This window comes from Ammospiza caudacuta, chromosome 11 (assembly GCF_027887145.1).
Source record: "Ammospiza caudacuta isolate bAmmCau1 chromosome 11, bAmmCau1.pri, whole genome shotgun sequence".
In the NCBI taxonomy this organism is placed as follows: Eukaryota; Metazoa; Chordata; class Aves; order Passeriformes; family Passerellidae; genus Ammospiza; species Ammospiza caudacuta.
In genome coordinates, this window is record NC_080603.1 from 24654218 (window position 1) to 24672691 (window position 18474).

Genomic DNA, 18474 nt, shown 5'->3' on the forward strand with positions numbered 1-18474 from the left:
GCTGTCCCCGCCCCGGCCCGCCCCGCCGATCGCTCCCGCCCCCGCTCCGCTCGGCATTGTGGGGCTTGTGGTCGCGGAGGGCGGACTACGAGCCCCAGGGCCCCGCGCGCGGTTCCGGACAACGCCTGGTGTGTGGTAACACCGCGGATCTTCCTCCTCCTCCTCCTCCTCCTCCTCCTGCTCCTCGCGGGCGCTTCCGGCGCAGCGGCGGCGGCGGCGAAGCCCCTCGGGAGCAGCGGGGGCTCGGCGGGCCGGGGCAGGTGAGGTGCCGAGCCCAGCCCTGCCCGGCTCTCGCGGGCTGGACGCGGGGCCCGCCGCGCCCTCCGGGGCTGCGAGAGGGGCGGCCGGGCTGAGGAAGCGGCTGAGGGCGGCCTCGGCGTGCGGGGAAGGTGCGCGGGGTGTCCCTTCCCCTCCCGGCCGGGACGTGACCTCCTTCCTCCGGCCCTGAGGCAGCGCCCGGGGCTTGTCCTTCTGCCCGCCCTTCCCGCGGCCGCGGGGCCGGGGCCTGGCCCCGTCCGGGCTTCCCGGCCTGGTGCTGGTTCGCTCGGGCCGGGCCCGGCGGGCGCAGGCCCGGATGTGTTTTATTTTTGTGTGTATTTATTTTTAGCTCGTCCTCTCGGAGCGGAGCGCTGTCAGGTGGCTGCGGCGGGCAGGGAGAAAGGGCGCCTGGGCTCCTTCCCCCTTCCTGCGCCAGGGGAGGTGTAGGGTGAACATTAGGGAGAAATTATTCACAGAAAGGGGTGATTAGCCATCGGAATGGGCTGCCCTGGGAGGCGGTGGAGTCACCGTTCCTGGAGGTGTTTTAAGGAGAGGCTGGACGTGGCAGTGGGTGCCATGGTCTGCTTGACAAGGTGCTGTTTGTTCAAAGGTCGGGCTGGGTGATCTTGGATGTCTTTTCCAGCCCGATTGATTCTGGGGTTCCTCCTCCGCAGGCTCCCCCCGGCTGTGCCCCCCTTGGGGACTGAGCACTCAGGGCTGGGGTGTTCCATTAAGTTGCTCACTGAACTGGTGAGTTGGGTTGGTGTTTTTCCTGTAGCTCGCACATACTGGGTGGCTGAAACCTTGTGCTGTTCCTGCTATCAGAGGAACTAATTCACCTCTGGTATGTGTTCACACGCTGGAATGTGTTTTTGTACCTTTGGAGCTGTGTCATACCTGTTTGTGTTTTGGTAAAGTAATGGCTTCGCTTTCACATTCCCAAAGAGGCGAAAAAGAAAGAGAAACGGGGATATGTTGTGGCTATGTATTCCAACATTCATGACCTGTTTCAGGTGTGCTGTATAACAGTTCTGGTGGTGCTGCCTGCTGGAACTGGAGCACAGGCTGTGGGGTCTCTTGTGAGACACACACCGGGTGTTCTAGGACAGATTCAATCACTTCCATTTTGAAGTCCAGCAAAAGAACACAGACTAATTATAAGCCTGACTTCAGGCTAGGCTTGGTTTTTGTTTTTTTGAGTTGATATGGTTCTAAAAATAGACATCTTGGATTTATCACAGGTATGTGTCATTTCTGAATTAGTCATAGAACTGCTCTTACAGTAATCAAATGCACAAGCAGTTCTGCTTTGCCAGAGTGAATGTCACTGCAGGTGACTGTTACACGTGTCTGGAGATGTTTGGAAACTGCATTTCTGTTCTGGTGAGAGGAATTAGAAGGCACTAGATAAACTTCAATACTGGTGACATTCCTTTTATTGACTCTGCAGTGAAACTATTTGGTGTAAGAATCAGCAGGATGTGGAATCAGTTCAGTAGGATGCCTTTTAAGTCTCTTTTTATCATTGCTGATTTTAAAATACAGATTGTTATCCTAATACTTGATCTGTATGCTAATCCCAGTGAATCCACCCATACTCAGCTTTAAAAAGAAGGAAAGTAATTCTGTATCTGAAACACAAAGCTTTGAAGCTTTGTATCAAATGATCTAAGTTGTACAATGGGAAATAATTGCAATTGATAATTAAAATACAGTGGCAGGTAAGGTAACATCTGACCAAGCAAAAGAAGATGTGTGGGTTAAGGTCTTTTTTTTTAATTCAAGTGACCGTTAATGATAGAAAGAGTTACCAAGACAGGTTGTGTGGGTGTGTATATAGTTAAAGGAGCAAATTCTACAATTTTTTTTTACTTCCATAAACTTTACAACAGCAGTAGTAAATTATCTACACTCCCTCCTCCCATGCACATTGCTCTTACATTTTGATTCAAGCTCTGCCTCTGGATTCAGATGGAATTTATGCTGTTATTTCCCTTCCCCCACTCTCTCTTCCAGGACTTGAATGAATTTTCTGGTAACTCAGGGATCTCAGATCAGGTTAAAGGTGAAAACTCTTCTTGAATCCTCCCTGCCAAAAGTGGAGCAGAACCTCCTGGCAGTAAGGTCTTTTCTAGCAGGAATGGAGCTCTGATTTTTGCTAGAAGCCAACCACTGAAATAATAATATTTGTAATCACTGCCTTGGGCCTTGTTCCTCTGTAGTACTTTTCTAAAAAAGAATATTAATGTCTAAGCACTTCCCTGATCTGGGGTAGATGGAGCCCGGAGAAGGGAACAGAGACAACATCAGATCTGCTGATGACAGAGCTGAAACCCTGCCAATTGATACCAAATATTTCTGTTGGTTTAAAACTTGAAAAGTTGAAATCATGAGAGTCTGCTCTCTTTGCTTTAAGCACTGCTTCAGAAGGTTTTGTTACACAAACACCTTTCTTTGATCAAACCTCTTCAGCCTGGCCTAGGAGCAGGTGTTCATTTGGGGAGGATCCTGGGGATGTTGTATTCTTGTTAAGCAGCTCTGCTTGATTTGACTGCATGACCCAAAGTCTGTCAGTAAATGACACACATAGAGAAAGCAGATTGTCACCTCAGACACTGACAATGGTGGTTGTCCATCTGGGATTTGTGGTGGTCTGTGCTCTTCACCCTTCTTGGCAGGACTTGGGTTTTTGGGGTTTTTTTTCTGCTAAAGTTCAGTTGAATGATTTAAAATGTCATTGGGTGGCTGTGGGGGAATAGGCCTGTCAAAGAACCTTTCCAAATCTGTTCCTCATCTAAAATATACCAGCTCTGTCCATGTTTGCTGACTGGCTGGGATCATATTTTAGTGCTGAAACTTAAAGGTTAGAATGTAAGATTTATCCTGACAGTGCAAGCACGTACTCCATGTTAGTGCATCTCTTGGAATGCAGCCTGCTGTGTTTGATGGGCCAGGACTGAGCAGTCAGGGCTGTATTAACTGGATTATTTTGGCACAGTTGGCAAATCCAGATTCTGTTTCAATTCCTGTCTCATTCTGTCTGTTCCCTCATGGCACACCCAGAGATTTGGGGTCCCTGGAACACAGAGGGGCATCAGGCTGACGCTGAGCTCAGTGTTTGGCTCTGTCCTGCTGCCTTCTCCTCACCTGCCCCCTCACACCAATTAACAGCTTTGCCAGCACAGTAACACCTTTTCTGCATCCTACAGTTTTCCAGGATTTTCTCAGCTCTACCACTCCACTCTGCTGTCCTAATAAATCACCTTCTCATGGAATCTTATTTCACCTTTTGTGAGAATGTCAAATAAAGCAGATGACAGATGAAACTAGGGTAAACTCCTCTCAAAAGAAAAGGCTCTTTTGGGATTGGAGGCACTGAAGTTAAGCTGTTGCAAGACACTGTCAGGGAGTCTGGCAGCTGTGCAGAGCTGCTTTTGATCACATCCTAAAAGAAATGCTGAAAGCTCCTCCTTGCTGCTGATAATGTGCATTAAACTGGCTTGAGTCAGGCCATTTGGAAGGTTAGTGGGCTTGCTGATAATTGATCTAATTACAGAAACTTCAGTTTTCATGAGGATTTGGTCCCTCATCAGGATTGAGACCACCTTCAAGGGCATTTGGATGTGGTTTATGATGACAAACTGACTTTCAGTAACACAGTGAACACAGAGTTTTTGTGAAGATAATTATTCTTTCTATTTAACACTAGCAAAGACTGAAGTGAATAAGTTGCATCCAAAAGATGTGAAGTTGATTCCTAACTGTAAAGATAAACAGTTTGAGAATTTTAGCAGTCAGGTCCTGTGATACTTCCTAGTGTATCTTCTGGAAAACAGGAAGATTTCTGAAATAATGAACGAGCAGTGTGATAAATTGAATATATTTCTTTTCATATCTTGGCACCACAAAGCATTTGGTGTTCTTAAATATTTCTTATGTGCACATATATATAAACCCACCTCTTCAGTTGCAAAATTGGTATCCTTTGTGTTAATGTAAATCCAAGTGTTGTAATTTTTATTTTTAGGAGTGTCAGTGTCTGGAAAAGGGGTAATAGATAATGTATAATTGTTTTTATATGAGGGTTTTAACTGTACCATGGATTAGTAACAATAGCTTATGGTTCTTCAGGAGAAAATGAGTTCTTCATGGTAGCTCACAGTGTAATAGGTTTTCATCATCATAAAAATCCATCATTTCACTTAGTATTTCCTTTTGTGTGTGTGTGGATACTGCTAACCCATAAAAACAAAGTAATTATATCTAATGGCAGTTTTGTCCTTTTTTGCCCTTCTTCCTGTGATAAAAATCTTTTGGGTAGAACAATGTTCAGTGACCTGATTTAACTGTTTAAAAAACTTACTCTGAGACTACAGATGAAAATGTGCTATAAATTCATCTGTGAATGCAAGTGTGTGAGGGGACACTCACTGAACCTCCAGAAAGGAGGAATTCAACAGCAGAAAAACAAATCTCCATCCAGCAGGGAATAGACATGGATAATAAATGGGACAGCTTGTACCTGCAGTAGGGAGTGCAAACTTGTTCAGACAAGTTCCCTCCCCCCATGTGAGCAGACCTGGCATGAATTTCTGTAACTGAAACAAGTTCTTGGGAAAACACTCCACTTTTTGAGGAATGATGAATATTCACTTGTGTTCCTCCATGTTCTTGACAGCTGTAAAATACCAGGGGTGGGTGATAAAGTGTGAGACCCCTGATTATTGCAGAATATGCATTTCATCCATCCAGACCTTTTCTAAAGCCTCAGGAATCCTTTTCTGGGGCTGGAGGAGTCAGCTCATCTGTGGCACTTTGAGCTGGAGCAGCAGGAGGAACAAAGTGAGGTTTTGCAGTGAGCAGTCCATGTTAGAAGGTTGTATAAAGTTTTTACTGTAGTCATGTTGAATTTTTTCTTCAGCTTTTACTGTTCCCAAAAGAGAAATGCACAAGATTTGTAGTCATCCCGTTTCTTCTCTGTGCTGACTGTCATCAGCAACAAATTTCACTTGTGTAATTATGGCTAAGCAATTATAGATCTGCTCTGGACAGAAAATACCTGTTCTTCTGTTTGAACAGCCTGAAGATCTTCAGCCAGTGCAGAGCACAACGAAGGATATGGCTTGAAGAAATGTCCTGGCATGTTCTTAACCTGTTCATGCTCTCAGGAAGTGATATTGATTGCTGGAGTAGTTTCTGCTGTTTCTTACCATTTCACTCTTTTCACTTCTTACTAAAATGTCAGTGAATTACACAGACATGCAAATGCCAGGTGTCTGGAGCTTGCTAGGAGAAAAAAAAATCCCTCCTCTAGTGCATTAAATCCTCCAAGCAAATCTAAAAATTAAAACCCTTAATATCTTTCTTTTTATCTTTATTTCTGACTTGGACTTCAGGTCTTTAAACTCAATTATGTCATATAAAATATTTTTAAAAGAATCTGATTAAGAGAAAATACAGCAGGCTGGAACAAGGGCTTTTTATCAACTGTAAGGTGACCTTTTTTCTTTTCCACATAATTTCTGGGTCTGGGCAGTGATGGATATGATGAGCTGGGCTGGGTGGAGAACTTCTAAAACAGAGGTTCAGTTACTGGAACAATAATTTTCCATTGAGTTAACATAGCTGGTGGCACACCCTGAGTGGAAACATGACTTCAGCTTATATTAAACCAAAGATGCAGTGTTCACGTTCAGAGGGTGGAAAGCAGGCGCTGATCTCCAGCAGAATCACAGCTTGATGCATGTGCAAGATGGAGTATTTATAAATATACCTATTTATAGGTAGTTTTAATAGTCACAGTGCATCTGGATGGGGCTTGGGCTGCAGCATGGAGTGCTTTCCAAGTTTTTCCTGGATGGGAGTTGTCAGGAACCTTATGCTGCTGCCTGTGAGTGGTGGCAAGATTTTGGTAAATAGCACATAAAATCCCTGCTTTAAGGAGAATTGATTCCATAAGAACTTGAATGGGAAAACACTTGGAGCAGCACCTTTTCTTTAAAATATTCATTTAATAGATTTCAGTTAGAGTTTTGAAGTTACACCAAGTGGTCATTCCATGTTTACTTGACTCATGTAATAGGAAATCCCTGGTTTCTACACAATAGAACTCACACTGATCTGAGCCTTGTCAATTTTAGATCCTGTCCCTCTCAAGATTTGTAATTGTGTGTTTGTTTTCTCTTTTCTCACACACCCTAAGGACAATAGATTTCCCAAGTTCTTCAAGTATTCTTGCACAACGAGGAAAAAGAGGAGACATTTCAGTGAATGAGGAGTTTTTTGCTTCTATAGTGTTTTCCTTGAGAAGTGGCTCTTTGAATGAGGATGACAATGGAAGAGATGAAGAATGAAGCAGAGACCACTTCTATGGTTTCCATGCCTCTCTATGCTGTTATGTACCCTGTCTTTAATGAGGTGAGCTCCAGTTTACCTTGGAATGCAGTAATCCCCTTTATTTTGGGAAATGAGGCCACAGGAACATGCTGCTCATCTTGGGAAAGCTTTGTCTAACACATCTTCTCTCTCTGCATTGTTCACCCTTCTTGCCATCAAAGCTTGCTGGTTGTCTTGGTCCTGAGCTTTTCTCTTGCCTTTAACAGAGGATTTTGATAAAAATGCCAGCTCTGGTGTTCTCTGGCAGGAAATGACACACAGTCAAACCTGTGAACAGCTTGATGCATTTTAATTTTACTGTTAATGGTTGTAATTTAATATTTGTTTTTCTTTGAATATCAGAGATTGCCAAGATGTTCTCACAATCTTCTGTCAGACTTTTGCTGCAAAATGCATCCAGTGATTTTTGTTTTCATTTGTGGGGGGAACTCTTTCCTTTGGGATTAACTTTATAGTATCTCTGAAGCGAGACCAGCAATTTAAAAGCTTCTGTCAATCCCCCTTCCCATTCTGCTTTATGGAGCAAGGTGTGATTACTGAATTTGTTTTGTTCTGATAACAACAGAATGCTAATCATTAATTCTAAACTTTTATTGCAGCTAGAAAGAGTAAATCTGTCTGCAGCTCAGACACTGAGAGCAGCTTTTATTAAGGTGAGAAGTAACTTGCATTGAAAAATGGTTGTTTCAAAAGTAACCTGTGTAAGATGAAGCTAAAAGGTCAGCTCTCTTGTTTCTTTGTCTTTTTATCTGAGACTTCATCCTTGATCCAGTAGTCTAAAAATAAAATGGACAATTGCATGAACTGGAAGTTTGAGATGTCAGCAGATGTCATGAGTAGAAATCTGAATGAGCAATTTTAAACAGACTCTTCTCTTGTCCATATAGAACAAAAGCTTAAATGAGGGAGCAGTCAGTGAATAAATAATCAACTTAATCTAAAATCCACAAGATTTGTAGAATAGGCTCTCATGAGCAATAGGCACGTAGCAGACTTTGAAATTGGTTTACAAAGTGAGTGGTAATGGGATTTTTTTGTGGATGAACTTCAGTGCTTGTGTAGAAATCCAGCAGTAAATGGAAAAAAAAGATTCTTCTGACTTTTCCATTGTATTCCTAAGGAGTGAAAATACAGATATTCCTTTACATTGCTTCATTGAAGTGGTGATCTTTTCACACATTGAAACAAAGTAATGGCAGGCATGAGATATCTGAGCTGTGCAAATCTGGGATAGTTCCCTGATCCTGCACTGAAATCTGAATGTACCTTGATGGGCTGAAGTCTCAAAGTGAGCTCCTACAAGTGTGGGTTGGTTTTGTGTGTTGTCACAATTGGTGGGAAGGAGCTAAGCTGGATGCAAATAATGTAAAACTGAGATGATGGTAAAAATGGTAGTGCCAGCTAAAAACCCACAGAGGCTCATTTATCTTCCACACAGAGCAGTTTCTGGTAGCAGCACAGGTGATGTGAACAGCTCCAGTGTTAATCCAGCTCTCTACTTAGATATGTCATCAATCAAAAGCTGGGTTTCTTCTGAAAGAGCAATTCCCAGATGATGTGTGAGCATGTGACGTGATTCATGAGGGGCACATTTATAAATGTCAGGGGAAGGTGGGGGAGTAGCACCTGTGTTGGAGTGAATTAAATTCCAGGGGATACCATATCTTTGTCTTAAAGCTTGGTGTTTATGAAAATATAACAGGATTGAGGCATTTATTAAAACCTTTCTTACTCAAATTAGAGTGAGTGCAAGGGCTTATTGGAAAAGTTGCTTATACAAAAATCAATGATGTAGTCCAAGAAAAATGAATTTTGTAGTGGACAAATGTTTTTAATGTAATCTACTTGAATATCTAAAGCCCTTAGACATTCAAAATTCCTAGCAAACTCCAGCAGTATCTGAAACAATTTACATGAAAATCTTAGTGTTTGAAATGTCCAGGTCTGGCTTATTTAAAAATATAAAATTTCTCTGCTTTACAGGCTGAAAAAGAAAATCCAGGTCTAACACAGGACATCATCATGAAAATTCTGGAGAAGAAAAGTGTGGATGTGAATTTCACAGAGTCTCTGCTGCGTATGGCAGCTGATGATGTAGAAGGTAACAAAGCCTGTGTTGGATAACTGTATTTTTAATTACACTGCTAACTAGGAACATGCAATTCTCTATATCTTCTTTTTTCAGAAGAGATTCTTTGTTTCTTAGTAGAATTTTGTCAGCATGGTAGAAGAAAATTTGTATTTTTGAATACTGCTATTGGAGAAGTTAAATCTGCCTGAATACCACACTTGACTAATAAGAGAAGGAAAGAAATAAAATGAATGTTCAGAACTATGTTTTTATGGGTGCATAGTTCACCTTTTGCAACACTAACAACAAAGGAAAGGAAAAGGCAAATATGGATTATAACACCCTCTTTTTTTTTCCCCTACTTCAAATTAAAAGCAGCAGTTACACTGTCACAGAAGGAGAATATACTGCAGGCTTTAAGTTATTTTAATACTGAATTTGATGACTTTAATGTGTCAAATAAAGTAAGATGGGCTCTTTTTCCACCATGCAGTAATGAAGGTGATTGTTGCACTGTCCTGATTCACACAGGGGTTATTCACTGCAGTTCTGTGCTGTTCACCTTCAAATTCACCCTGGCAATCCTGCTGCATTTTGTGTCGTGTTTTTAGCTGTCACTACTGACTTCAGGACAAACTAATGGTGGTTTTGAATATGTTCTTTTTGCCAGAGTATATGATTGAAAGACCTGAACCTGAATTCCAAGATCTTAATGAAAAGGCACGAGCACTTAAACAGATTCTTAGTAAGATTCCAGATGAGATCAATGACAGAGTGAGGTTTCTTCAGACAATCAAGTAAGTACAATATGGTGGATTTTGCTGCAGGTGGAGAGGTCAAACTTCCTGTATTTAGGTCTGAATGTTGAAATTCTGTAGCTGTACCAGCATTGTTCCCATTGCCAGAGAGCCTGATCCTACTTAGAAATGATGAGGATGTTACTCAACCAAACTTGCTGAGTTTGGCCTCCTCCATCATGTCTGACATTTCCTCTGTAGGGACTGCCCTGAGAAATACTTGACTGCTGGAAAGGGATTCAATTCCAGCATTTCATGGCATCTCATTCAATTCCAGCATTTCATGGATATTGAAATTCTCTTTTTCTTGCCCAACAGGGACATTGCAAGTGCAATAAAGGAGCTCCTTGACACAGTAAATAATGTCTTCAAGAAATACCAGTACCAGAACCGGCGGGTACGTGCACCAGCTCTCCATCCAGTATTTCTGATAGCAGCACAAGAGGCATCCTTTGATCCAAGGATGAACAGCAGAGCCTAGCTGGTCAATGAAACCATGCTTTAACAGCAGAATGGTTGTGTGATAGGTCTCGGGAATTCTAGAGAAAATAATTATTCCTCGTTGTTTCTTCTAAAGAAAAAAAAAACAAAATTTTTATTCCTGATGTAACATTAATTAATTTTCTGATCAGTTAAACCTTAAGGTTCTCACTGTACACAGAAATATGTGAACTAAGACTCTGCTCCTGGTGTTTTTGTTTTTGTAGGCACTTGAGCACCAAAAGAAAGAGTTTGTAAAATACTCCAAAAGTTTCAGTGATACTCTGAAAACCTATTTTAAAGATGGAAAGTAAGTATGCTTTTGTCCTGTTGTTTCAACAATTTACATAATGACTAACAGGAAGATAGGACAGGCATAATCTACCTTTTTTAGGAGTTGCCTAATTATTTCCTTACCTATGTCCTCTCATTACCATGGCTGCCTTAAAATGCTGCTTTTTTGCCTTTGAGGAAAGGGAAAATTGTTCAATTCACCAGCATGTAACACCCATGTGTGGTGTTAGTTTTGAATTTGAATGAGAAGTTCAATTTCCTGGCCCTGTGTGGGTTTTCTCAGTGCAGATACAAGGACAAAGAAATTATGGGGATTTTTTTGTTGAGAAAAGTAATTTACCTATTTGAAGTATCATTTGCAAATACAAAACATCTGTGCAGGGTTCTCTTTGATTTACATTTTTATTGACCTTTCTTTATAGACCCTCACAGTATCTGGAATGATTCAGCTGAATCTTTTTCTAGCTGAGCATTTTAGCCCTCAAACTGAGGCTTTTCCAGGTCTTCACCTTGGGTTTTGCAGTCACTATTCCTGTATAATTCACTGTAGTGATTCTTTTGGAGGATGAATGGATCCCCCTCAGATTCTGACAGTGCCAGAATGTTCTGTTTTAAAGATGGAACCAACTTTGATGTCAGCTCTTGTTGAGCTTGGCAAAGGCTGAGAGCACCCAGGAGATGGTGCATTATAAAGGAGAGAAAAGTCTTGAGACCAGCTGGGAGTACAGTCCTGCTCCCATCAAAGCATTCTTGTTTTTCTCTCCTTTTCCTGAAATTGGGACTAAATTTGATACCAAAATGAGAAGTTTAGGCTTTAGTAGCTTTGATTCCTGGACAGAAGTAACTGTGTGGGCTTAATTTAAAGTGTGTTAATAATTTGCAGTAGTGTGAGAAATTCCATCCTGTGTTTGCCATCCTTGGGAAATCAGGAGGAATTTCTGTCTGAGCTGCACATGGGGTGAGATCCCTGCTGCCCCCAGCACTGCTCAGACATCTTTGCTGAGCTGAAAACTTCTGTGACCCCACACCTTTCTGTGCAGAAAGGTAACTAAAATAGCATTGCTGTCACATGTGGGCACGTTTAGTATTCCCTGAGGGAAGAGTTGCCAATTCTGGAATTCCTAAAGGGTGAAGAGCTCAGCTTTGGGAAGGTGTTGAACAGTCACAGAGTCAGAAAATGGCTGTGACCTTAAAGATCATCTGGCTCCAAACCCCAGTCATCTGCTCCATGGTTTTCCCTTGCTTATCTGAGTCCCAGAAGGAAAGGATTGAGATGTCAGTGATGATAGAGAGCCAAATTCTTTTAAAATTCCTGCCAAATCAACACAGCCTTCCTGGGATTAGCCATGCAAATGAGGCTGGCTGGCTGCCAGCAGGGAGCTTCAGGTAGGTCAGCACAGGGTGGAACATCCCTGTGCTTCCAGTTCTCCAGTTGTAGATGCCAGTGATGCTGGCTTTCTCCCCTGCCATGTTTCTGGAGTGTCTGAAGCAATATTCTTCTCTTTCCACAGGGCAATAAATGTGTTCATAAGTGCCAACCGACTAATTCATCAAACCAACTTGATACTCCAGACCTTCAAAACTGTGGCCTGAAAACTGTATATGTTGAGAGTTGTACTTTTCAATGGTGGATAGGGTACCTTTATATGTAAATTTTAAAAGTTTTGACTGTATAAATTATCAGCCCCTCTCGAGGGGCCTAATGCAGGATTTTGAATGGGATTATTGCCATCTTACACCATATTTTTGTAAAACATTGTAGCTTACTCATAATCTCACAAGAAAGATTTTGCATCACTTTTTGCTATTATCATTCTTTTCAGAATTATAAGCCAAAAGAATTTACGCCTTAATGTGTCATTATGTAACATTCCTTACAAGAATTGTAAATATTTGGTGTTCTGTTTCTGACATTTTAACTTGAAAGCGGAAAACTGCAAGATTATGTATTTAACAATATTGGTGGCAAATATTCAATAAATAGTTTACATCTGTTAGACTGTCTTTTTGTATGTGAACAAAAGTGCATAACTCATCTTTCTAGAACTGCAGAACATTCATTCAGTAGAAAAAGAAATTAAAATTATTTGGGTGCTTAAAGCTACTGGGAGTTCAAATCAGTGTACAATGAGGGGTTTTCCTTAAAACTGAGATTTTGGCTGTTATCTAGACCAGAATATCAGAATAATTATATTAAAATGTCTTTGAGAAAGTAATAAATAAACCCAGAAGTGAGATGTGCTTTTGTTTTTGATAGAAACTAGATCTCACTTCTTTCTTAGTCTTCTGTTAGTGGCAAGTTAACAGGTTTTTTTACTCCTAGGCTATTCCAAGGTTTGGAGCACAGGTTTATTTGAAATATATGCAGCAAAGATTGAATTTAAAACTCTTCAGATAAGTGGGTTTGAATTTGTCCCCTTTGGGAGGGAGGAGGATTGGAGCCAGAACTCTTCCAGGTAGCACTAGTGATATCTATACTATGCATGCCATAAGGCAACTTTGTTTTTTCAGGGAATTGAAATCATGTGAGACCTCGACTGACAAACCTTGGCTGTGTAGGTGGTTTAGAGCTGCTGCTGGACAGGTGGAAATTTTCCCTTTGTGATTTCCTGGTGATGTTTCACAAGTTCTGACAAATCCCTTGGAAGTGCACCTCGAGCTGATTTGGAAATAGAATAAACCTCTGGAAGTTTGCAAAATCCGTGGCCATTACTAGGAAATTTAGGGGAGAATGTGAAGCAGCTTCTGAAAGCTGTTGCAGGAGGAGCACTCCAGGCTGAAAGAGCACAATTGCTCCAGAACTATTCCTTGTTTGGCTGTAAGTGGTGAAGAAAAGGTCCCTGCAGATTGTCTGGCACACTGGCCTGGTGCTGTACTGCTCATCTGGGGCAAGTGCCTTATCCCAGGTACAACAGCTGGGTCCTTGCATCTGCTGCTCTGAAAGGATCAAAAAGGGAGGAAATACAAAGTGCAGCCTCCCAAATAGCACTGGATGTTCTGCTGTCCATTTGTGCATGGAATTGTTTCCTGATGAGAGCACTGACTGTAGTCAAATAGAACAATGTGAAGGAGAGTATTGTGTAAAAATGAGTTCTTTGGGAATGTATGTTGTGCAATTTTTGGTTACACATAGAGCTATAGGCAGGACGTGGTCCTTAAAGCTTGCTGGTCAGCCTGTTCTCTGTTCTGACAGTGGTGTCTTGTGTCCTTAGCAAAGTGAGCTTAGTCAAGGGATGCAGAATCAATTTATAGTTCAAACTTTCTGGTATTTCTTAAAGCTTGGCCTGCTGGACTGTCATTTTTGGCAAGTGGTAGAACAGCAATGTTGGAGCTGACGAAATTTGAGTGATGTTTAATTTGCATCTTTGCATTCTGTAACTAAAAGGGTTGAGTAGTCTCCTTGTGGGTGATTCTCAGTTAAGTCATAGCTCCAGAGGGCTTCATGAAGATCCATGAGTCAGGGAGAAGGAAGGGAAAGGCCCCTGGAGTTTGTGATACTTCATCTGTCCTGGAAAGAGTGTTTGCTACTGGAGAGGCTGCAGCAGTGGCTGTGGAGAGAGAGAAACACAAAAGATTGGGTTGTGGTTTATGAATTGGACCTGATTCCCATAATATTCTGAGTTTTCTCTGTTTTCTTGGATTGAGCAGGACAATAATTACTGCTGGCAATCATAAGTTGAATGAGACCATGTCTATGGGTGGTAAAAAATACATATAAAAATCCACCTATGACCTGTGTCCCACACAAGCTGCTGTGTTGTGTCCTGCCAGCTGGTTCCTTGTGAAATCAGAGGCTATTTCATCAAGAAATGAACTGTTCCTGTTCATCAGTTCTTCCCAAAACCTTTATTGGGTAAAAGGTACCAAATACAGGGCTAAGCTTCAGGTTGTCTGGCCAATGTGTTCTGTTTTATTTATAACCTCATTGTGATTTCTCTATGTTACCCTTAAAACTAATGGAAAGTTATTCATTGTAATCCATGTCTGGTAATGGGAAAACTTGAAAACTGGTGTCTTCAGGTCACACTCTTCTGTTGTGTGCAGTGAATCCATATCTAGTGGTCTTATAAACCTTTCTTTTCCACTGAATATGAGCTGGGACATATGTCTGTCAAATTTTATTGTGGTTTTGCACTTTATTATTCAAGTTACCTGAGTAGCTAAAAGATAAGTTTCTCTTAAGGATTTCTGATACAGCAGTTAGTGCTGCAAAATGCTCTTAGAAAATTTCTGCTGTGAATGTGGGTTATAACTGCTATGATAATGTTAACATACAGAAAACCAATCTAATAAACAAAATAAAACTTTGTATATTTGTTAATGAAGCAAAGAACCGTCTTAATCACTTGTTTTGATTTTCCTCAGCCTATAAAGAAGTGAAGGAAAGCTTAGGCTGGCTTGGTTTTGGCTGGAAGCTTTAATCCTGATCCCCAGATTTGTGTCCAGGTGTGTGAGAGGTGCCCAGCTCAGAGCAAGGTTCATCTTGAGCTGAGGGGAAGTGGTGAGTATGAAACCTCTCAGTGTCCTGGTGCCAGACCTTCCCTGGCTCCAGCCAGCACCTGTCACAAACACATTTTCTGAAAAATCCTTTCCTTAGGGTTTTTTCTCCTAAGAAGCTGAGAAGCCTCAAAAGCAAAATGTAAACAATGGTTATCTGCTGCTGTAGAATGCAACGGGTGCATCTGGGATTGGTCTCATGTGGTTGTTTCTAATTAATGGCCAATCACAGTCAGCTGGCTCAGACTGAGACACCAACTTTTGTTATCATTCCATTCTTTTTCTATTCTTAGCCTTCTGATGAAATCCTTTCTTCTATTCCTTTAGTATAATTTTAATATATATAATAAAACAATAAATCAGCCTTGTGAAACATGGAGTCAGATCCTCATCTCTTCCCTCATCCTGGGACCCCTGTGAACACCATCACAAGCACCAGCAGATAATGCCAGTCTGGATTAAACATTATTTTATCTAGATCTCCACCAAAGTGCTCCTTTTAATAATGTGCTGTTCAGATCTCACACTGTGTGTCCAGGGCAGTTTGTTCTGCAGGTGTTGCCTCCTCATTTTACAGAGGCTCTGCCTCTCTCACTTGGGTGGGGAAGGAAAGGAAGGTTCTCCAGACAAACTTGCCACAGATCTAAGCTTTAGATTGCTGCATTTATTTGATTTCCCCTTCAGACTGGAGTAATGCAATGGTAATAAGTGGATTGGGCAGAGCAGTGATTATCCCTTGCCCTTGGAGGAGGCCCTGGCAGTTGTGCCTGAGTTTCTTGCTTTGCCCTGCTCAGCCTGGCTCATCCTCCCCCAGGACTGCCCTGTGGGGAAGCACTGCAGGCACAGAGTGCTGGGAGCTCCCTGAGCTCATCCTGGCCGTGGGCACTGTTCACTCTTCTGCTTTTCCTCATGCACATCTGGCCTGATGTTGCTTTTGAAAGAGAGCTGTAGGGGAACAGGGTTCCCTAGCAGCAGCCTTGGTGCATGAAAACAGGACTGAAAAGATGCTCCTGGGTCATTTGGCTTCTCTTACAGAATTCTTACATGGGAGAATGTTGGTCCAAAATCTGCCCAGTTCTCTTTTAAATCCATCTTCTTTGTCCTCATTCCTTTTGTTAGATGTCATTTTAGAACAGTGTGCAAGGATAAAAACACCCTTCAAAGATTGAAGTTTAATATGCTGCATAAATTTAATTTATGATGAAGAATTCACTAACCTTGGCCATAACCAACTGCTCTTTTCCTCTCTTCTTCACTTAGTTCTGGAGTGAATTTTGTACCACCACGGGCTTCATTTCTTACAGATGCACAATCCCAAGGGTTTGGACCTCTAAACTGAACAAGGTTTTGGGCAATGCTAAATTTGCTCCTTTGAGGCTGAGACAAAACAATTTTTTCCTCATGCTGTAACACAAACTTGAATTTTGCTACAAAACCCCTCAGTGCTTCTGTCTCCAAGGCAGAGGAGAAGGTTTGTCTCACCTGGAGATGTCTGGGGAGGGGCTGTCCCTGGGCTTCTCTGTGCCTCTCCTGGCTGTGACACAGACAATGCAGGATGCTTCCCCCTAGGTTTGCTTGCTGGATTTCCTGAGCATTTTCTCCCTGCCTCCTGATTTTGCACCTTGTCCCCCTTGTTCCATCCAGCTCAGGGAGCAGCAGGGGCTGGGGCAGCACAGTGTCACAGCAAGCACTCCTGCAGTGAGGGGACAGCACAGCCCTGACTCCTTGCTGGTCACTGGCATCTCTCCCCCAGTCTAGCTTGGCATCCTCACAATGATTTTTGCCAGATTTGGGCAAGTTCATCCCTTTAATGTTCATTGAAGGGTCAGGAGTGGAGCTCAGCAGCACCTGAGGTGCAAGGCTGTGGATTTGGGCAGCACTGCCACACCTGGGCACTATCTGAGTCTGTGAATAATTGATAAAAGGTGAGTCTGTGATTATTTGATAAAGGGTTTTATCTCTTCCCTCTCTCTCCCACCTGGCAGTGCTGCTTATCACCATGTGAAGATCACAAAGGCTTTTCCTGGCAGCACAGAGCCACAATTTGCAGTTCAGGAGTTGAGCATCCCAGGGAACCTTGTTGGGTAAAGATCACTGTGCTCAGACAGCTTCGGTGAAAAGTTTGGTTACACTCTGCTGCTGCTGTTCCTTTGGAATTTGTTCCTTCCTGTTAAAGGTTTATAATTCATGAGGATTCATTTGCTGATTCCAGAGGTGGCCATGGGGGCAGGTGGAGTTGTTTTGGGGGGGACTGTCAGTGACACATCAAGCACTGAGAGGAAAAGACATTAAATTCCTCCAAGAACCAAGAGGAAGGGAAATTGAGTTCTGCTCTCTCTGGACACAGAACTGTTCTACTTAGTGTATCCAGAAGTAAAAATGTTTTTTTTAGTGCTGTAATCCCATTATTGGTGACAAGATAAGCAAAATAGATTTTCAATTGCTGATTTCTAACGCACGCTCAGATCTGCTGTGTAAACACTTGTGAATTTGCATTTGGTATCACAGTCAAAGGAGTGATTCCAGCTGATGGATGGAGAAATTGCAGAGAATATTTTGTACTGTTTCACTAAGCTGAGTATAAAACCCTATATCTAAATTAGACGTGTCTTTGACATTTTATTATTTCATAATTGTAACTCCTAGACTTTCCATAGCAGGTAATTGCTTTTTTCCCTGAAGCTGCCTTGGTCTCCAAGGATAAATGATGGGTGAAATGGATGCCTGAGTTCCTGAAGTTTTAAAGTAAAGAGAATAAAGTATGAGGAAAAATGATAATTCACTTAGTTTCCCTTCTTGCTGCTGGGTATCTAATCTCCAATAGAGCCACAGTGAAAAAAATTTAAAGACTGAGCTACAACCTTTAACAAAAGGCATGGTGAGTGAATTTCTTAACTAAAATGTTAATTGGAAAGATTTTACCTTGCTTGTTGAAGAAAATGTGGTAACCAATTTTTCCCCGCTGTTTGCACAGCCCTGTGGTGTTAATAATTTTGTGTGGTTCTCTACAGCTGCTTAATGAGTGACAAACAGAATTTTCTTAAGTGGTTTGGAATGGGAGAGCAGAGATTCCTTTCAAGGCTGTAATGCAGTAAGGATAATAAATATTGCCTGAGAAGGTTTAGAAGAAAACCTCTCAGAATCACAGAGGTGATGAGGTTGGAAAGGAGCTCCAAGGTTGGACTCAGTCTTTGAGTGATCCCCACCAGCCCAGGGCTCCGAGTGCCACCTCCAGGGATGGGCAATCCCCTCAATCCTCTGGATCTGCACAATCTCTGCAATAGCCAGATCGAAATAAAATCCACCTGTGATCCTCCAGCCCAGCCCCAGTATTTAGGGAGCCTGGGTAGAGTCTTGTCAGACACAAATTTAATGCACTCTGAAGCCCCACAAAGAGCTATGATTGCTGCAGGTAATGGGAGAAAAAAAAATTCCCACCTTATTTCTATTCAGTAAGAATTACAAAGCATAAGGGGCAAAGAAAATGTAATTCAGCTGAGTTTTCCTGCCTTTTTTACATGACTTTAAATATAAGCCCAAAGCAAACGTTTAACAGTAAGGCCTTGTGCGAGTCAGTATTTTTTATTTGAATGAGAACTGAGCTGCTCTTTTCAAAACCAAATGTCTGCATTACCAAGACATTAAAGCAAAGTATGCTTTTTTTTTCCTTCCAGCATAAGG

At 42.0% G+C, this 18474-nt stretch overlaps 1 protein-coding gene across 4 annotated transcripts; it reads left to right on the top strand.

Moving 5' to 3' along the window:
- Nucleotides 1-75: 75 nt before the first annotated feature.
- Nucleotides 76-14922, top strand: PDCD10 (programmed cell death 10). 4 transcript variants are annotated; one of them, XM_058811978.1, is made up of 8 exons: nucleotides 76-260; nucleotides 6469-6675; nucleotides 7254-7307; nucleotides 8638-8755; nucleotides 9396-9522; nucleotides 9841-9919; nucleotides 10230-10312; nucleotides 11808-14922. In XM_058811978.1, the coding sequence occupies exons 2-8, from the start codon at nucleotides 6580-6582 to the stop codon at nucleotides 11887-11889; spliced, it is 639 nt and encodes a 212-aa protein (XP_058667961.1). In that variant the 5' UTR covers nucleotides 76-260; nucleotides 6469-6579; the 3' UTR covers nucleotides 11890-14922. The 4 variants fall into 4 exon arrangements, with proteins under 4 accessions (XP_058667961.1, XP_058667960.1, XP_058667963.1 ...); XM_058811977.1 differs by having other exon boundaries at nucleotides 87-260; nucleotides 6461-6675; nucleotides 11808-14921; XM_058811980.1 differs by having other exon boundaries at nucleotides 112-128; nucleotides 6461-6675.
- Nucleotides 14923-18474: the final 3552 nt, after the last annotated feature.

Bases quoted from the DNA above. Each gene is read 5' to 3' on its own strand.
- PDCD10 (XM_058811978.1), top strand. From the start codon at position 6,580: ATGAGGATGACAATGGAAGAGATGAAGAATGAAGCAGAGACCACTTCT. The intron at 7,308-8,637 runs GTGAGAAGTAAC...TCTGCTTTACAG, and splicing joins TGAGAGCAGCTTTTATTAAG to GCTGAAAAAGAAAATCCAGG. The intron at 10,313-11,807 runs GTAAGTATGCTT...CTCTTTCCACAG, and splicing joins ACCTATTTTAAAGATGGAAA to GGCAATAAATGTGTTCATAA.